At 41.3% G+C, this 14,261-nt stretch overlaps 1 protein-coding gene across 11 annotated transcripts in view; it reads right to left on the bottom strand.

Annotated features, from left to right (window-relative positions):
• The window catches only part of KMT2D (lysine methyltransferase 2D), a 123,713-nt gene that overhangs the window by 41,314 nt on the left and 68,138 nt on the right, over window positions 1–14,261 (bottom strand). For all 11 annotated transcript variants that reach the window (XM_061615444.1, XM_061615438.1, XM_061615436.1 and 8 more), the window contains 2 exons: window positions 5,661–5,711; window positions 1,422–3,200 (listed from right to left, as the gene is read on the bottom strand). In XM_061615444.1, the coding sequence (XP_061471428.1) occupies window positions 1,422–3,200; window positions 5,661–5,711 (1,830 nt within the window). The remainder of the gene's footprint in view (window positions 1–1,421; window positions 3,201–5,660; window positions 5,712–14,261) is intronic.

Below are 14,261 nucleotides of genomic sequence, written 5' to 3'. Positions count from 1 at the left end.
GTGGGAAGTGAGAGAAAAAACACTGCATTTTAAAATGCAGGATTCATTCTTTTGCTTCCCACAAAAATAGTGGTGGTGGTGAGGAGGCACAGGGCAAAGAGAAGCTTCTTTCTCCCCTTCCTTCTCCACTCTGATCTGCTTCTCCTACCACTGTGCAAAGGGAGGGATTGGGTGACTTTGGTGAGGGGGGCTGATGAGGGGTAGGCGGGGTTAGCACATGAAGCGAGCAGGGGCACAGCCCCTAGTACAGCGTTTCCCAACTAGTGGGCCACCAGATGTTGTTGGACCACAATTCCCATCTTTCCTGACCAGTGGGCAATGCTGGCTGAGGCTGATGGGAGTTGTGGTCCAACAACATCTGGTGGCCCACTAGTTGGGAAAGGCTGCCCTAATACATAAATAGTTATATAAACAATTTAGACAGTTACACAAGTTAGAAAACATTCACTTCTCAAGAATCAAACTAATTTCAAAAAACACAAAAGATCTTTCCTAAAATATATTCTATTATGCAGTGATATTGCAGGTGTAAAATATTATCAACAGAAATGGGAAAAGGACCTATCAAGGGAAATAATCCCAGAACTTTGGTCTTTCCTTTTTGGATCTGGAACAGTTTACTATGAGCTCAAAAGAAAGAACTGTAAAAAAATTATAATGCAATGGCATTTAATGCCTCTGAATTTAGATTTAAAAAGTTGAAGATAGTAACCATTGGTACTGTGCAAAAAAACACAGCAGACATGGTAGGTGTTACCAAATGTTATCAAACATTTTGGAAAATGATGTTCAAGCAATATCATCCCTTATCAATGTTAATGTATTTATGGATCTTGTCAGTCTTAACTTTTTTACCAGTTTTAATGCATCATCCTAACTATACCTATTCAGAAGTAAGTCCTATTGACTTCAGTGGGGCTTACTCCCAGGAAAGCAGGATTAGGATTGTAGAAAGAAACATGAAGTAGCATGTATGCATCAGTGGTTGCTAGACTGGTTTTTGCTCCTTACTGGAAATGTAAGGAGATGCCTTCAAAACAAAAGTCTGTGTCTGTGTTAGAATTGCTTTTAATATGTTTTCTTTAATACTATGTTTTTAGAGTAATTACTATATTCCCAGGTCAGGAAGGAATTCTGCTCACCCCACCCAACCCACCAAATGCGGTAGAGACCCACAGGAATTTGGTTTGGGGCTTTGCTCTGCAGCTTGGTTTGGTTGCTTGAGTTGCAGGACCCTCTGGGATGATGCTCCCGCTCACAGCCTCTGGCTCCGTTAATACGGGTTTGGTGGCCTGTTAAGTCCCTTCCAGTCCAAGATCCCACATATTGAGATTCCCTGCAGACCCATTTCAGCATTGCTTTTTACGCTAAGCGCCCCATTACCCCTTTTGCAGCAAGCAGAGCAAGGAAGCCCTTCTTACCTGCCGCTGTTTCTCCATCTCTGTCTGGGTGGCACTGCTGCCAATTGCTCCCTCCTGGCTGGCTGGCAATTCCTGCAATTCCCTCATTGGAGCTCCTACTGCTCCCTCTTCCCTCTTGTCGCCCGGTGGCACCATGCCCGTCCGCGGCAGGTAGGACAAGGCGCCATCTTGCTGAGGAGGCGGCAGCTGCGCCTGCTGGGGCAGAACCGAAGGAGGCCGCAGTGGAGAGGCAGTATAGGAGTCCGAGGTGCTCTTGCCTGGCCCAAGGGGGCTCCCAGCTTGGTGGAACCCCGGCGAGGAAACATAGCTTGTGCTTTGGGGCTTGCCAGGAGCAAAGTGGTTGTTGACCCCATGGGAAGGGGAACCCTTGACCGGCTCATTGGGAGGGAAGGTGAAGCGCATCTGGGGCTGACCATTTGGGAAGACACTAGCACCAGGGGAGCGAGCAAACTGGGACTGCTGGCTGGGCTTAGAGTGAGGTTCGGAGGAGGGAGGCACTGCTGCAAAGTTCCCCACAGCAAGAGTGTTGTGGGGGACAGGCATTGGCTTGAAGCCAGCATCCGGCATCTGGGGCCGAGGGGGCTTGTGCAGGGGGGCAAACGGGTCCCGGGACTGTGGCCGCGAAGGAGGCCGTGAGTAGGGGTCAGGGGACTGAAAGCGAGGGGTGACGGGGGACTGGCAGAAGGCTTCGTTGGAGAGTGGCCGTGGAGTAAGGGGTGACTGGGAGCTAGACTGGGACTGTGGGCTAGCAGGGATGCGTGAGAAAGGGTCAGAGGGCAGTGAGCGAGGAGGAAGAGAACAGCAGATTTCTGGAGGTGGAGGCTGAGGCCTAGGTGTCAGTGGAGGCTGAGCATAGGGATCCGGGTACGGTGATTGACGGTAGAGCTCAGCCTGGCTGGGGGGAGAAGCAGCCAGAGGGTGAGAGTCAGGGGGCCGGTGCCCCAAGCCTGGACTCTGTGGCTCCACCTGAGACTGTCGAGGGGTCAGAGGGGCTTTAAAAACATCCAGAGCCTTCATTTCGGCCGGGTGGTGAGCACTGGAGGGCGAGTCACTATAGCTGGAGCCGTAACTAGGAGAGCAGATCCCTGGTCCAACCTCTTCCTTCTTGATATCCAGCACTTTCTTCGGCTCCCCAAACGGTGGGGGTGAAAGCAGAAGTGCAGCTCGCTGGGGACTTCCAGGCACGGACAAGTTTTCCAAGGATCCGCTGGGGCAGCGGGGCTTGAGGAAGGGGTCTGGCGTGGAGGGCTGATGCCTTGGAGTGCCAGGGGGGGTGGGCTGGAACTCCCCAGGCTGTGGGGCTGGCCGAGGGGTGGGCAGGAGCGGGGACTGTCCAGAGGAGGAAGAGGAAGAAGAGGATGATGAAGAGTCACAGCCAGCAGGCACTGTAGGGCTCTGACCCACCGAGGAAGGAGAGGGGAAACCTGGATCTGGTGGGGGGCAGGCAGATGCCATGCTGTACGGCTCGTGCAAAGGCACTTGCGCTGAGGGTTGGGCACCAGTGGCAGAAGAGGGAAGCTTGAGGAAGAGCTCACTGGGCGACTCAACACCCGACCCGCTTGGCAGAGCTGCAGCATTGTTGACATAGATGGACTGCCCTGACATCGAGGCAGCAGCAGGAGGAGGAGGAGGAGGAGGAGGAGGAGGTGGTGGTGGTGGCGGCTGGGTGGCAGCAGGCAGTGCCCCTTGTTGCGGTGGGATACGCAAGTGCAGGGCTGGGCGCTCTGGCCTCCGTAGCACATCAGCTTTGGTCTGCTTGTTGATCTGGCTCTCAGCTTGCTGTGAAACAGGAGGCAAAAGAATGCACAAGAGGCAGAATGTCAGAGGCACCGTCAACACCTCAACACACAGTGAGGAAAAGGAGCATTAAAAAAAATCCATGGGGCACCTTCTGTTTTCAGAGGATGGCGAGGAGCAGCCAAGATGTCCCCAAAGGAACCTCATGGAGGATCAGTATCTCCTGCATTCTTATCAGGGGTTCCAGAGGGGCAGCCCTGTTTGTTGCAGCAGAGCAAAGAGTTTTGGGGCACCTTGAAGACTGAATTTCCCTTTGCTTGAATGTATTTCTTACTTAGGACATTCATATCCTGTCTTTCTGCTATCAAGCGTTCCTGACTAGTTAACAACAAAACCTATCATGTAAAAATCCAATATAAAAAGTCAATATAAAGTGACACTGCCGCAGAGCAGTCCATCAAACATATCGGGGAATAAAACTGTCCTACCTTGGCATCAAAACTATGTACACACCATACATTTAAAGCACAATGCTTTCTGTAAAGAATCTGTAGTTAACCCCTCACAGAGCTACAATTCCCAGCACCCTTAAACTACAGTTCCCCAGGATTCTTTGGGGGAAGATGTGCTTTAAATGCACAGTGGGTACATTGCCTAAAATTCAGCAATATTAGTGTTAAGTTAGCATTTCTGGAAAGGGTATTCAATTAGTTGGGCACCCAGTATAGCAGAGGCTCTGTCCTCAGCTGTCATCTACCAAAGGTCCTCATTTGGCCCACGTGACCACTTCCCCCCGGCCATGCCCACCTGCCATTGTATGTGTGGGGCAGGTAGAGCCATGTCTGCAAAGGAACAAATTGAAAGCCTTACAAATATTCTTCCTTTGCAGCCCTGGCCTAAATTAAAGTTGGGATCACAAAAGAAGAATTGCAAGTACACTCAAAGGGTGCTTCCCACTCTTCCTTTGAAGTTTGAATTGTCTGATGTCAGCTGACTGACAAATGGGCAACCATGCCCATCTGTCAAAAGTGCCCCAGATCTGGATCCAGCCCACCATCCAGACTGAGTTCCTCATCCTTGGCCTGCTGAAGGAAGGGGCACCCGCAGCAGTATCGCAGAAGATAATCCTAAGGCACGGTTAGCCAACATGCTATCCAACAGATGTTGCTAGACTGCAGCTCCCATTGACCATGCAAGATGGGGCTGATGGGAGTCCAACAACATCTGGAGGGCTACACGAATTAAAGCTGTATAGGTTTATTTTATTTATTCATTTAATTAATTAGTCGCTTCACAATAGTGAACCCAAAGCTACTTACAATCAACAAAAAGATTAATATCAATATAAAAACTAAAACCAATAAAAAGTTAAAGAACACAGTAAATTAATTTAAAAGGCAGTGGGACAGCCCGCCCCCTGAAAGAGGCTACAATATCCGACAGCACTCCAAACCCCTCCAAAAATTAAGAGCCGAATGCCTGGGAGAAAACGTTTTTGCCTGGGGCCTAAAGATAGATACTGATGGTGCCAGGTGTGCCTCCCTGGCAAGAGCATTCCATAAAACAGAGGGCCAGCACTGAGAAAGCCCATTCTCATGTTGCCACCCTCTGCACCTCCCTTGGAGGAGGCACACAAAGAAGGGCTTTAGATGCCAAACACAGGTTCCAGGCTGGTTCTTATGGAGAGAGGGGGTCCTTGAGTTATTGGGGTCCTTAGCCATAAAAGGTTTTATAGGTCAAAATCAGCACGTTGAATTGAGCCCAGAAACTAATTGGTAACCAGTGCAACTGTGCCAAAATTGGTGTTATGTGCTCAAACCGTCTTGCCCCCGTGAGCAATCTGGCTACTGAATTTGGCACCAGCTGCAGTTTCTGAATTGTCTTCAAACATAGCCTCATGTATAACACATTGCCACAATCTAGCCTAGATTAAAACCAACACTTCTGAATTGTACACAAACACAAGCTAGGAGGCAACGAAGTTCTTTTAATCCCTGCAAGATAAACATAGCCAGGCAAGTCCCAATTAAAAACCTTGCTGCCATATTCCATGATTCCATACTCATACTATTCAACTGCAGAATTCAAGATTTTGTTGTTGCTGATTTACAAGAAGTTTTCTAGCCTTTAGGATTGCAAGGGCCATCTTGATTGCATAGCAAGCAGAGTGTGGTGAAATCTCAGAAGCCTGGGAATGGGGAGGGAAGCAAAACTGGATTTCCAGTGATCTAGGGTGGAACTTCAGTCCCATGCTCAACTCTTTGACCTCTACATGACAAGTGGAAGTGAAATAAACTACAAAAAATGAATAACACACACAGCAAAATCTACTACATTTATATAGGAAGAGAATTCAGCTTTTCTTGCTGCGGAAGTACATTCAGCCCTGGCAACAGATGGTTCTATGGCCAGCCACAGTTGGTCAGCCCCAGCTTCCCAATCAAGTTTCTCCTGCTCAGTCTGTGCTACCCCACCTATTGATTATTCCATTGTGGTGCTTACCTTCTGCACCTTGTTGATGCGGTGGGCTGCCCGGTTATCTTTGGCCTTTTGCTGCACAGAAAAATCCAACGTGAGAAAGGATGACAATATCCAAGATGGAGAAAAGCTCCCCCACCCCAAAGTTGGACTAACGTTCCTTTCCTCTGTCACTAAATTGACCACTTTTTAAACTGTTGTTTTGAATTTTAAACTTACATATATAAAAATAAAACAGCTGTACATAGTATCTACCAATAGCAACCTTGTTCTTCAAGGTTAGATTCTTATACAGTCAAAAAGCCACCATCCATGCATAAGAGGGGCCTATCAGCAGGCTCTTGGAAACCTCAAGGTTTGCATGAAGTACAAGAAAATATTTAGAAAAAGAGACACTCCCGAAACCCCCATGAGGACTAAGCATATTCAGTGGCAAAGGAATGTTAGGGGAGGGGAGATATAAAGATGACTAAGGGAAGGAGGAATGGAATACAGCATCCTATAAGATGGCATGGAATACCTGCCAGCTCACATCCTGAACCGGAGCACTCCACACTGCAACGTTTTGTTGCGGGTCCCACTTGGGTTTTTTTTTATTCTTTTTTATTCTTTTTTTCTTGTTATTGTACAAAACATTAACATACATAATGCAACAATATGAAATTAACCCTAAATCCCACCCACCCCTCCCTAGAGCCAATAATTTGGATATTGTTATAAGAAATGTTCATGGATGTAATAATACATAGGTAAGTGCTAAAATGCAGGTGATTGTTTTGAAATTTATATGTCTAGTATAATATAATCATATATGGGGGATATAAGATCATAGAAACTAAATTATTTATTCATGACAACCATATTGCTTTTGCTGATGGGGAAAGTCGTTTATGTAGATCTTGTTGTGAGGCATAATCTATGAATCTCCACCAAATCGACATGAATGTTTCTGGTTTTGCAGCACCTCTCAAAAATCGGAGATGTAGAGTGATTTTGTCCAATATTGTCATTGTCCATATTTTGTTGTACCAGTTCTGTATATTTAATTCGTCCAAGTGTTTCCAATGTTGTAATATTGTTAGTCTTGCTACTAGTAATAATCTGGGTATCAGGTGTTTTGATTTCAATGACTTGTTTTCATCTTTAAATAAAGATAGTAAGAATAATTCTGGTTTTAAGTGTAGTTTCTTTCGTAATGTTGTTCACCCTGAATTGATATCCAAAATCTGTTGATCTTTGAACAAGTCCACCATAGATGAAAGTATGTTCCATTTTGGGTACAACCTCTCCAACATAGGGGGGACATTAAAGAAGAGATGTGTGAGAGTTGAACTGGTGTGGAGTACCATCTATGCGTTGTTTTCAACGTATTTTCTTTATGCATGGCTGAAACAGTTTTATTGTATTTTGACACAAATATTGAATTCCAATTATATATGTCTTAAGTTAAATCCCAAATCTTTTCCCCATTGATTTTTCAGTCCTATTAGGTTTCCCATATCACGTTCCAGTAATATTTTATATACCTTGGATACTAATCCTTTTCCATTATAACCATTTTCTAGCAAAACTTTTTCAAATTGTGTTATAGTTTGAGTAGCATATGTTTTGAGTGTCTTTTAGTATGGATTGTAATTGAAATGTGTGTAACCAGTCTAGTTTCCACAAGGGAATATTTATTTTCAGTTGTTGAATAGTGGTTGACTTTCCTTCTGGAAAAAAATCTGAGTCTTTTTTTTTTTTTTCAATTAATTTTTATTCCAATTTTCAAAACCAAAACAATACAAAAAGAAAACAACACAAATCAATAACTAGTACAATACAAAAAGAAATATATATATATATATATATATAAATATAGAAATATATATATATAAAAAAAGAAAAAATATTGACTTCCGATTTGTCATAGTTCAGCTATAAATCTATAATATATAACAAACCTATCTCTTAATAGATTATAAAATCACCTTCCTCCAGCGGTTATCTTAGTTGGTTTCAAATCTCATTAACATCATATCATTTTAATCTTCCACAAAAAGTCAAAGAGAAGTTTCCAATCCTTGAGATATATGTCAATCAATTTTTTTTCTAAATAAACATGCCAATTAATCCAACTCATCAAATCTACTAAGTCCAATAATTTCAAATCGCTATAATTCAGCTATAAATCTATAATATATAACAAACCTATCTCTTAATAGATTATAAAATCACCTTCCTCCAGCGGTTATCTTAGTTGGTTTCAAATCTCATTAACATCCTATCATTTTAATCTTCCACAAAAAGTCAAAGAGAAGTTTCCAATCCTTGAGATATATATCAATCAATTTTTTTACTAAATAAACATATCAATTAATCCAACTCATCAAATCTACTAAGTCCAGTAATTTTAAATCGCTCTTCTGTCATTATCCATATTGGGTCCATCTTCCATCTTCCATCTTTACGCAGCCAAAAATCTTGCTGTCATAGTCATATAATAAAAGTCTGATAGGAATTTCCTCCATCACAGATATTTTCTTGCCATCAAATCCAAACGTATCACTGAAGTATTGTTGCAGAGCCGCATCTCTGTTCCTCTTTTCCACATGATACACTAGTACATCTCTTGAAGGTTTTTCCATTGACACAAAACAGGGATTAATTCTGTTAACTTTCTCCATTTCAAGTTCCATCAAATCCTTCCAGTCCAGGAATTTTTTTGAACCGATAATATCTTTATCTCCAATCTCTTCAATTCCTTCAGGGACAGCGCTGAATTCCTAACTGTAATATTTGTCTCCGGGATCCATCACAGCCAGGAAATCCAAATCTTTTTTCATGTCCATAATTAAGCCAATCTCCATAGTTTGAACCTTGCCTTTAATTTCTCTTTCATCCTTTTTTTGTTTTCCAGATCTATCTTTATTCTCCTTTCTCATAGAATCCTGAGTTTCTTTCAGCTCCTGTCTCATTTTGTGAAATTCAATTCTCCACGCTTGTCTATTATTTCTCAGTTCTTGTTTTATTGAGTTAATCCCATTCATTATTTTCTGAAACATGTCTAGAGATAAAGTCCCTTCTTGTGCATCCATGATCTTCTTAATTGTCATTCTTAAAGCCAAAGGAACAAAACTCCTTCAATTTTCAATGTCCCAAACAAAGAGCAGCTTATTTCTTTAACCAGTTACAAAGGAGTTAATCTTTCCAACCAACTGACGTCACACGCTAGACAGCCCTTATCTCTTATCTGCCCGGAAGTTTAAGAACGGCTTTAGTTCACAGCGTCCAAATAACTAGTAGCAGAGAGAATGAGCAGATTCGTCAAAAAAAAAAGTAGATCAGGAAAAATAGTCCCAGCCATATATTACACAAAAGTCTTATAAATCAAAAAGATTTCTTATCTCTTCCAATCAGAAATCTCTCGTCCGTTGTAACTTTAAAATGCTATTTTCCATGTCAGCTTTTTGCAATAAAAAAAAAAGATAAGCTATTTATATTTTCTTCCCCCTTAGTTCCGTGAATAAAAAAAAGGAAAGTCTTACCTCACCTAGGTTATCTCAATTGCTGTTACTTTGACAAATCTCTTTAGCTGTATAGATAAGAAAATGATGAATGTAGACAGGAGGATGTTTGCGTGTTAATCCGTATAAAAAAAACGGATCACTTATCCAGCTGAGCTAGCATAAAAATCCTCGCTCTGTCTGAGCTGCTGGAAGACAGACAATTCTGACGAATTCCAGACTCCAACAATCAAAGCAAAGCTGTGTGGGAAATCTCACGTTTCTTCCTTATCCGGAAGAAATTATTCCCAGTCAGGAAAGAGCCTTCTGACTGAATTTAAACTGGATAAGTTTCATCCAAGACGGAGCTCGTCTCAGAGGCTGCACAGGCGTAGGGATCCTCCTGGGAAGTCGAAAAAAAAAATCTGAGTCTGAAGTACCCTTTCTTTTCCCCTATTTCCATGTATTTTTTCAGAAAATCATCTCCTGCGTTTGGATAAGCTTGCAAGGGGGTCAAGGGAGAATAAATTGAGGATATTTTCAATTGCCAGTATTCCAAATAGCGAATGTAGTTTTGGTAGATGGATTGTCAATAGTTTTAAGCCAGGTATTACGTATTGGTAGGAAAGGTAGATTTCATATTTTACCAGTGGATAACATTGATTCTTCCAGTCTAATTCAAGTTTTTTCTGATTTCATTATTATGAAACTGAGCTGTCGGAATTGAAATGCTGTGTAATATAAATATAAATTTGGGAGACCCCATTCCCCTGAATTTGTCTGAGTGTAAAAGGAGGTTAGAGCTAATCTTGGTCTTTTATTTTGAAAGATGAATTTATTAATCATATTCTGCCATTTACTAATTGTATTCTTAGTAATAACAAGGGGAAGTACTTGAAATAAATAAAGGAATCTGGGTATTATTTTCATCCGTATAGCGGCTATTCGACCTAATATCGTTCATTTTACGTATTAAGGGGTGATAATTAAGGTAAAATAATTTTGAGATGTTTTTTGGAATCGATATCCCTAAATATCAAAAAGCAGAGTTACATATGTTAACTTCCAGCATTTTTCGGATTATCAATTGATCCTGTGGACCAATGTGAAAAAACATTATGGAGGATTTATTATAATTAACTTTAAGTCCAGATACGTTTGAATATGTTTCTAGCATCATTTTAAGTACCGGGGCAGATTGTGCTGGGTTTCCCAGCATTAATGTCATATCATCTGCATATAAATTTAATAAATGCTCTTCTTCGTTTGCCTTAATTTGATAACCCTGTATTTGGTTATGTGAACGTAATTTCATAGCCAGTAGTTCTAGGGAAAGGGCAAATAATAATGGGGATAAAGGACATCCTTGTTTCGTACCTCTTTGTATCAGTATAGAGTCCAAATTATTAGTGCGTATCACTGCTGCAGTTGTGTCATATAAACGATCTATCATATTTAATGTTCTTTCTCCTAGGTGATATTTTTGTAATACATTTTTTAAATAATTCCAATTTAGACAATCAAAGGCTTTGTATATGTCTAATGATAAAACACCTAGTGATTTTTTGTAATGTTTGGCATGAAATATGATATTGAGTAATCTTCTGATGGGATCTGAGATATGTCTACCTACAATGCATCCTGTTTGATCTGTGTGAATTAAATCAGATATCATTGAATTAAATGTAGTTGCCAGTATGGCTGTGAATAATTTTTGATCTTGATTGAGAAGATTTATTGGTCTATAAGATTCTAATTTCAATTTGTCTTTATTTGGTTTAGGGATAACAATTATTCGAGAGGTCCTCCAAGTGTCTCGAATATTTTCCCGACCAAATATAATTGAATAATTGAGTGAGATGTGGGATTAGTGTTTCTTGAAAGGTTTTGTAGAATGTGCTGTTAAATCCATCTGGCCCAGGTGCTTTATTGTGCTTAAGTCTGTTAATTGTGGCAGATATTTCCTCTGTTGTTATGTCTTGTTTTAAAAAAAATTCCTGAGTGTTTGAGAGAGTGGAGGGAGAGAAATCAAGAAGATATTCTTGAATCTTTTCTGTATTGGTAGGTATGTTACTATACAATTCCTTATAAAAATTCATAAAGTGTTTATTGATTTCTTTAGTTTCATATGTTATTTTTTCTTGGTGTGAGATTGCTCCAATTTTTGTGGTTGATTGTCGGGTTTGAAGAGCATGAGCTAATAATTTAGAGTTTTTATCTCCCCATTCATAATATTTTTGCTTGGTATACCAGATGGATTTAGCTATTTTGGCCGAATCTATTGCTTCTATTTCTTTCTTTTTCATTTATAATTTTCTTAGAGTGATTTCAGAATTTTGTTTATGTTGAGATTCTAGAATTTCCACCTCTGATAGCACCTGAGTTTTAATAGGTTCATTTTTATGTTTCCTTTTAGCTGTTTCATTTATAGTGACCTCTCATTGTTGCTTTCATACCATCCCATATAACATTAATATTAATTTCAGGTGAACTGTTTAAGTCAAAATATTCTTTCAAGTTTTCCTGAATTTATTTATTTTATTTATTTAATTACATTTCTAGACCGCCCTATAGCAGAAAGCTCTCAGGGCGGTGTACAACAAATTGTTGTGTTTTGGTAGTCAATTGATCTGTCAGAAGAAATGAGTCAAAATCCATACTGGGGTGTATGGAGAATATGATAGAGTGTTTATATGTGCTCCAACTGCTGCATGGTCCAATACCAATCTGGGATATATATCTGCCCTAGTAATATTTGTGATTAAGTTTAAGGATACTAGGATATAATCTAATCTGGAGAAATTTTTGAATCTGGGTGAGTAATATGTATAATCTCTAAATCCTGTGTTTATGTGGTGCCATGCATCTGTTAATCCGTGTTTTTGTAATAGGAGTTGCATGGGGGATTTATTCCCTGTGGTCAAGGTTGATGTTCCTGCACTTTTGTCTAGTTTGGGATCACTAATCATATTTAAATCTCCACCAATGAGAATTTCTCCTGATGCAAACTTCTGAAGTTTTCTCAATATTTTGGATAAAAAATTAAATTGATTATTATTAGGAGAATATATAGATGCGAGTGTGAATTTGCGATTTTGTAGTAAACCTGAAACGAATATATATCTACCTTCTGAATCTATTTGTAGTTTTTGAACCTGGAAGTCTAAAGCTTTAGCAAAGATGATACCCACCCCTCTTAAGTGATTGCCTCCTAATGCCAAAAATTGTTTACCAAAGTATGTATGTGGAAGTAGATGACAGTTGGGTTTTGGTTTATATATTTCCTGTAAAAATATGATAGATGGTTTTTGATTTCTAATATAGTCTGAAACCCTTCGTCTTTTAACAACATCTCCCATGCCTCTTACGTTTAATGTCAGTAATTTGATTTCAGCCACGTTTTATTGTCAATTGATCCAGTATGATCACCTGTATATTCCCTTGTTCTTTAACATTACACCAATCCCCACAAATCTTATCTATGTCAGACCATATTTGCTGGCAGAAATTTAAAATGTGGCTCTGTAGTCCCCAAGAATGTTTTAACTCCCTCCCCAACATTTCACCCCCGTACCTAACTAACTAAAGACAGAGAACATTTCCCTGCTTACAGGTATTGTCTAAGACAGCCCTGTGTTAGTTGGTCGAATTTTGAGGCTTTGCCTCTTATGAACATTTTGTAAACCTTTTAGAAAAAAATGTTAATCAAAACTATATGCTTCCACTAACCCCAATATATCATAAATGACACAGTCATAACCTTGTTGCGTGTTGATATCTTAAACCCTTGAAATTGTTTCTTGCGCTGATTTGTCTTGTAACCAAACTTCTGAAATTTCTTTCTTTCTTGTGGATGTTGATCTCATTGATCTTTGAGAGTTGGATGCATTGATGGATATTTCATTACGTGGACGTCTTCTGCGTTTTGTAGCATGTGGAAAGGAATTGCAATCTTCCCCTTCGAGCACTATGTCAAGGATGTCATCAGATTCCAATTCTTCCTCTTCCCAAGGAGATTTCAGGTTAAATAGCACCAGTAGATTCACCAAATCCTTTCTGCACGATACCCTATGTTGTACACCATCTGCTTCTACTATCAGCGCATATGGAAAGCCCCAGTGATATTTGATGCCAGATGTTCTTAATAATTCTGTAGCAGGGCAAAATGATTTACATTTGTGTGGTGTTTCAGCACTCAGATCGTGAAGGAATAGTACAGGGCTACCTTCAAATTCTACTTGGTCTTTCTCACGCATCATTTTGAGCATTGCTTCTTTTTTCGCAAAGTTATAGAATGCGATTATGATGTCTCTTGGAGAAGCATTATTTTTTGGTCGTGGGCCCAGGCTTCTATGTGCACGTTCTATATCAGATGCAGTGATGCCCGCTTCTGGTATTACTGATGACCACCAACTGTCAGGCCCAGGATGGGGTTCAAGAACGAGACTCGAGGGTGAAAGCAATTCTTTCTTTATTAAGGAGATTTCCACATTAAAAGTACGACGCTTCATGCACACGACTACTCTAACTCACTCTCATCCCTAACTTACTTATCCTGCAGCGTTGTAAGAAAGTTGACAGAGCAAAGCTTTCCCGCCTCTTCCTTGCTTAAGTAGGAGGTAGGCGTTCTCGAAGCCAAGCGCTTCTCCTGAGTGATCCTCCCCCCTCCTCCCGCCGTTGCTCAGCCTTCCTCTGCTTGCGGCGCACGCGCGGAAAGAACAGCTCCCCCCCTTCTTCGCCCAAAGTACTGACATCTTTGAGCCGGCTGGGAGGAGGGAGAGGGGGGGAGCTGGGCACTGACTTCTTTCCCGGACTACCATGTTGGGGTGGGGTTAGAGTGCCTCTTTCTCCCTCCCCCTCCTCTCTCTGCAGCGTGAAAGGAGGTGTGAGAATTGGCTGGGTTGCGTCAAGGTCTCTTACTGGCCTCTCTCTCAAACTCCCTTCCTCCTCATCCCCGCTCTGTAACTCTTGAAATCCCGGATCCCCCTCCCCACACTCCGGTACATCCCATTCAAGATCCTGATCCAGGGTCTCGACAGTATCCCCCTCCCCAAGTTCTTCCTCCCTCCAACCCTCGGGTCTAGGGTGTTGAGGAAATTTCTGGTGGAAGTCCCTCACCAGTTCTGGCGCGTGAACGTCC

Source organism: Rhineura floridana, chromosome 3 (assembly GCF_030035675.1).
Source record: "Rhineura floridana isolate rRhiFlo1 chromosome 3, rRhiFlo1.hap2, whole genome shotgun sequence".
Classification (NCBI taxonomy): domain Eukaryota; kingdom Metazoa; phylum Chordata; class Lepidosauria; order Squamata; family Rhineuridae; genus Rhineura; species Rhineura floridana.
This window is presented reverse-complemented; position numbering and strand designations above follow the sequence as displayed.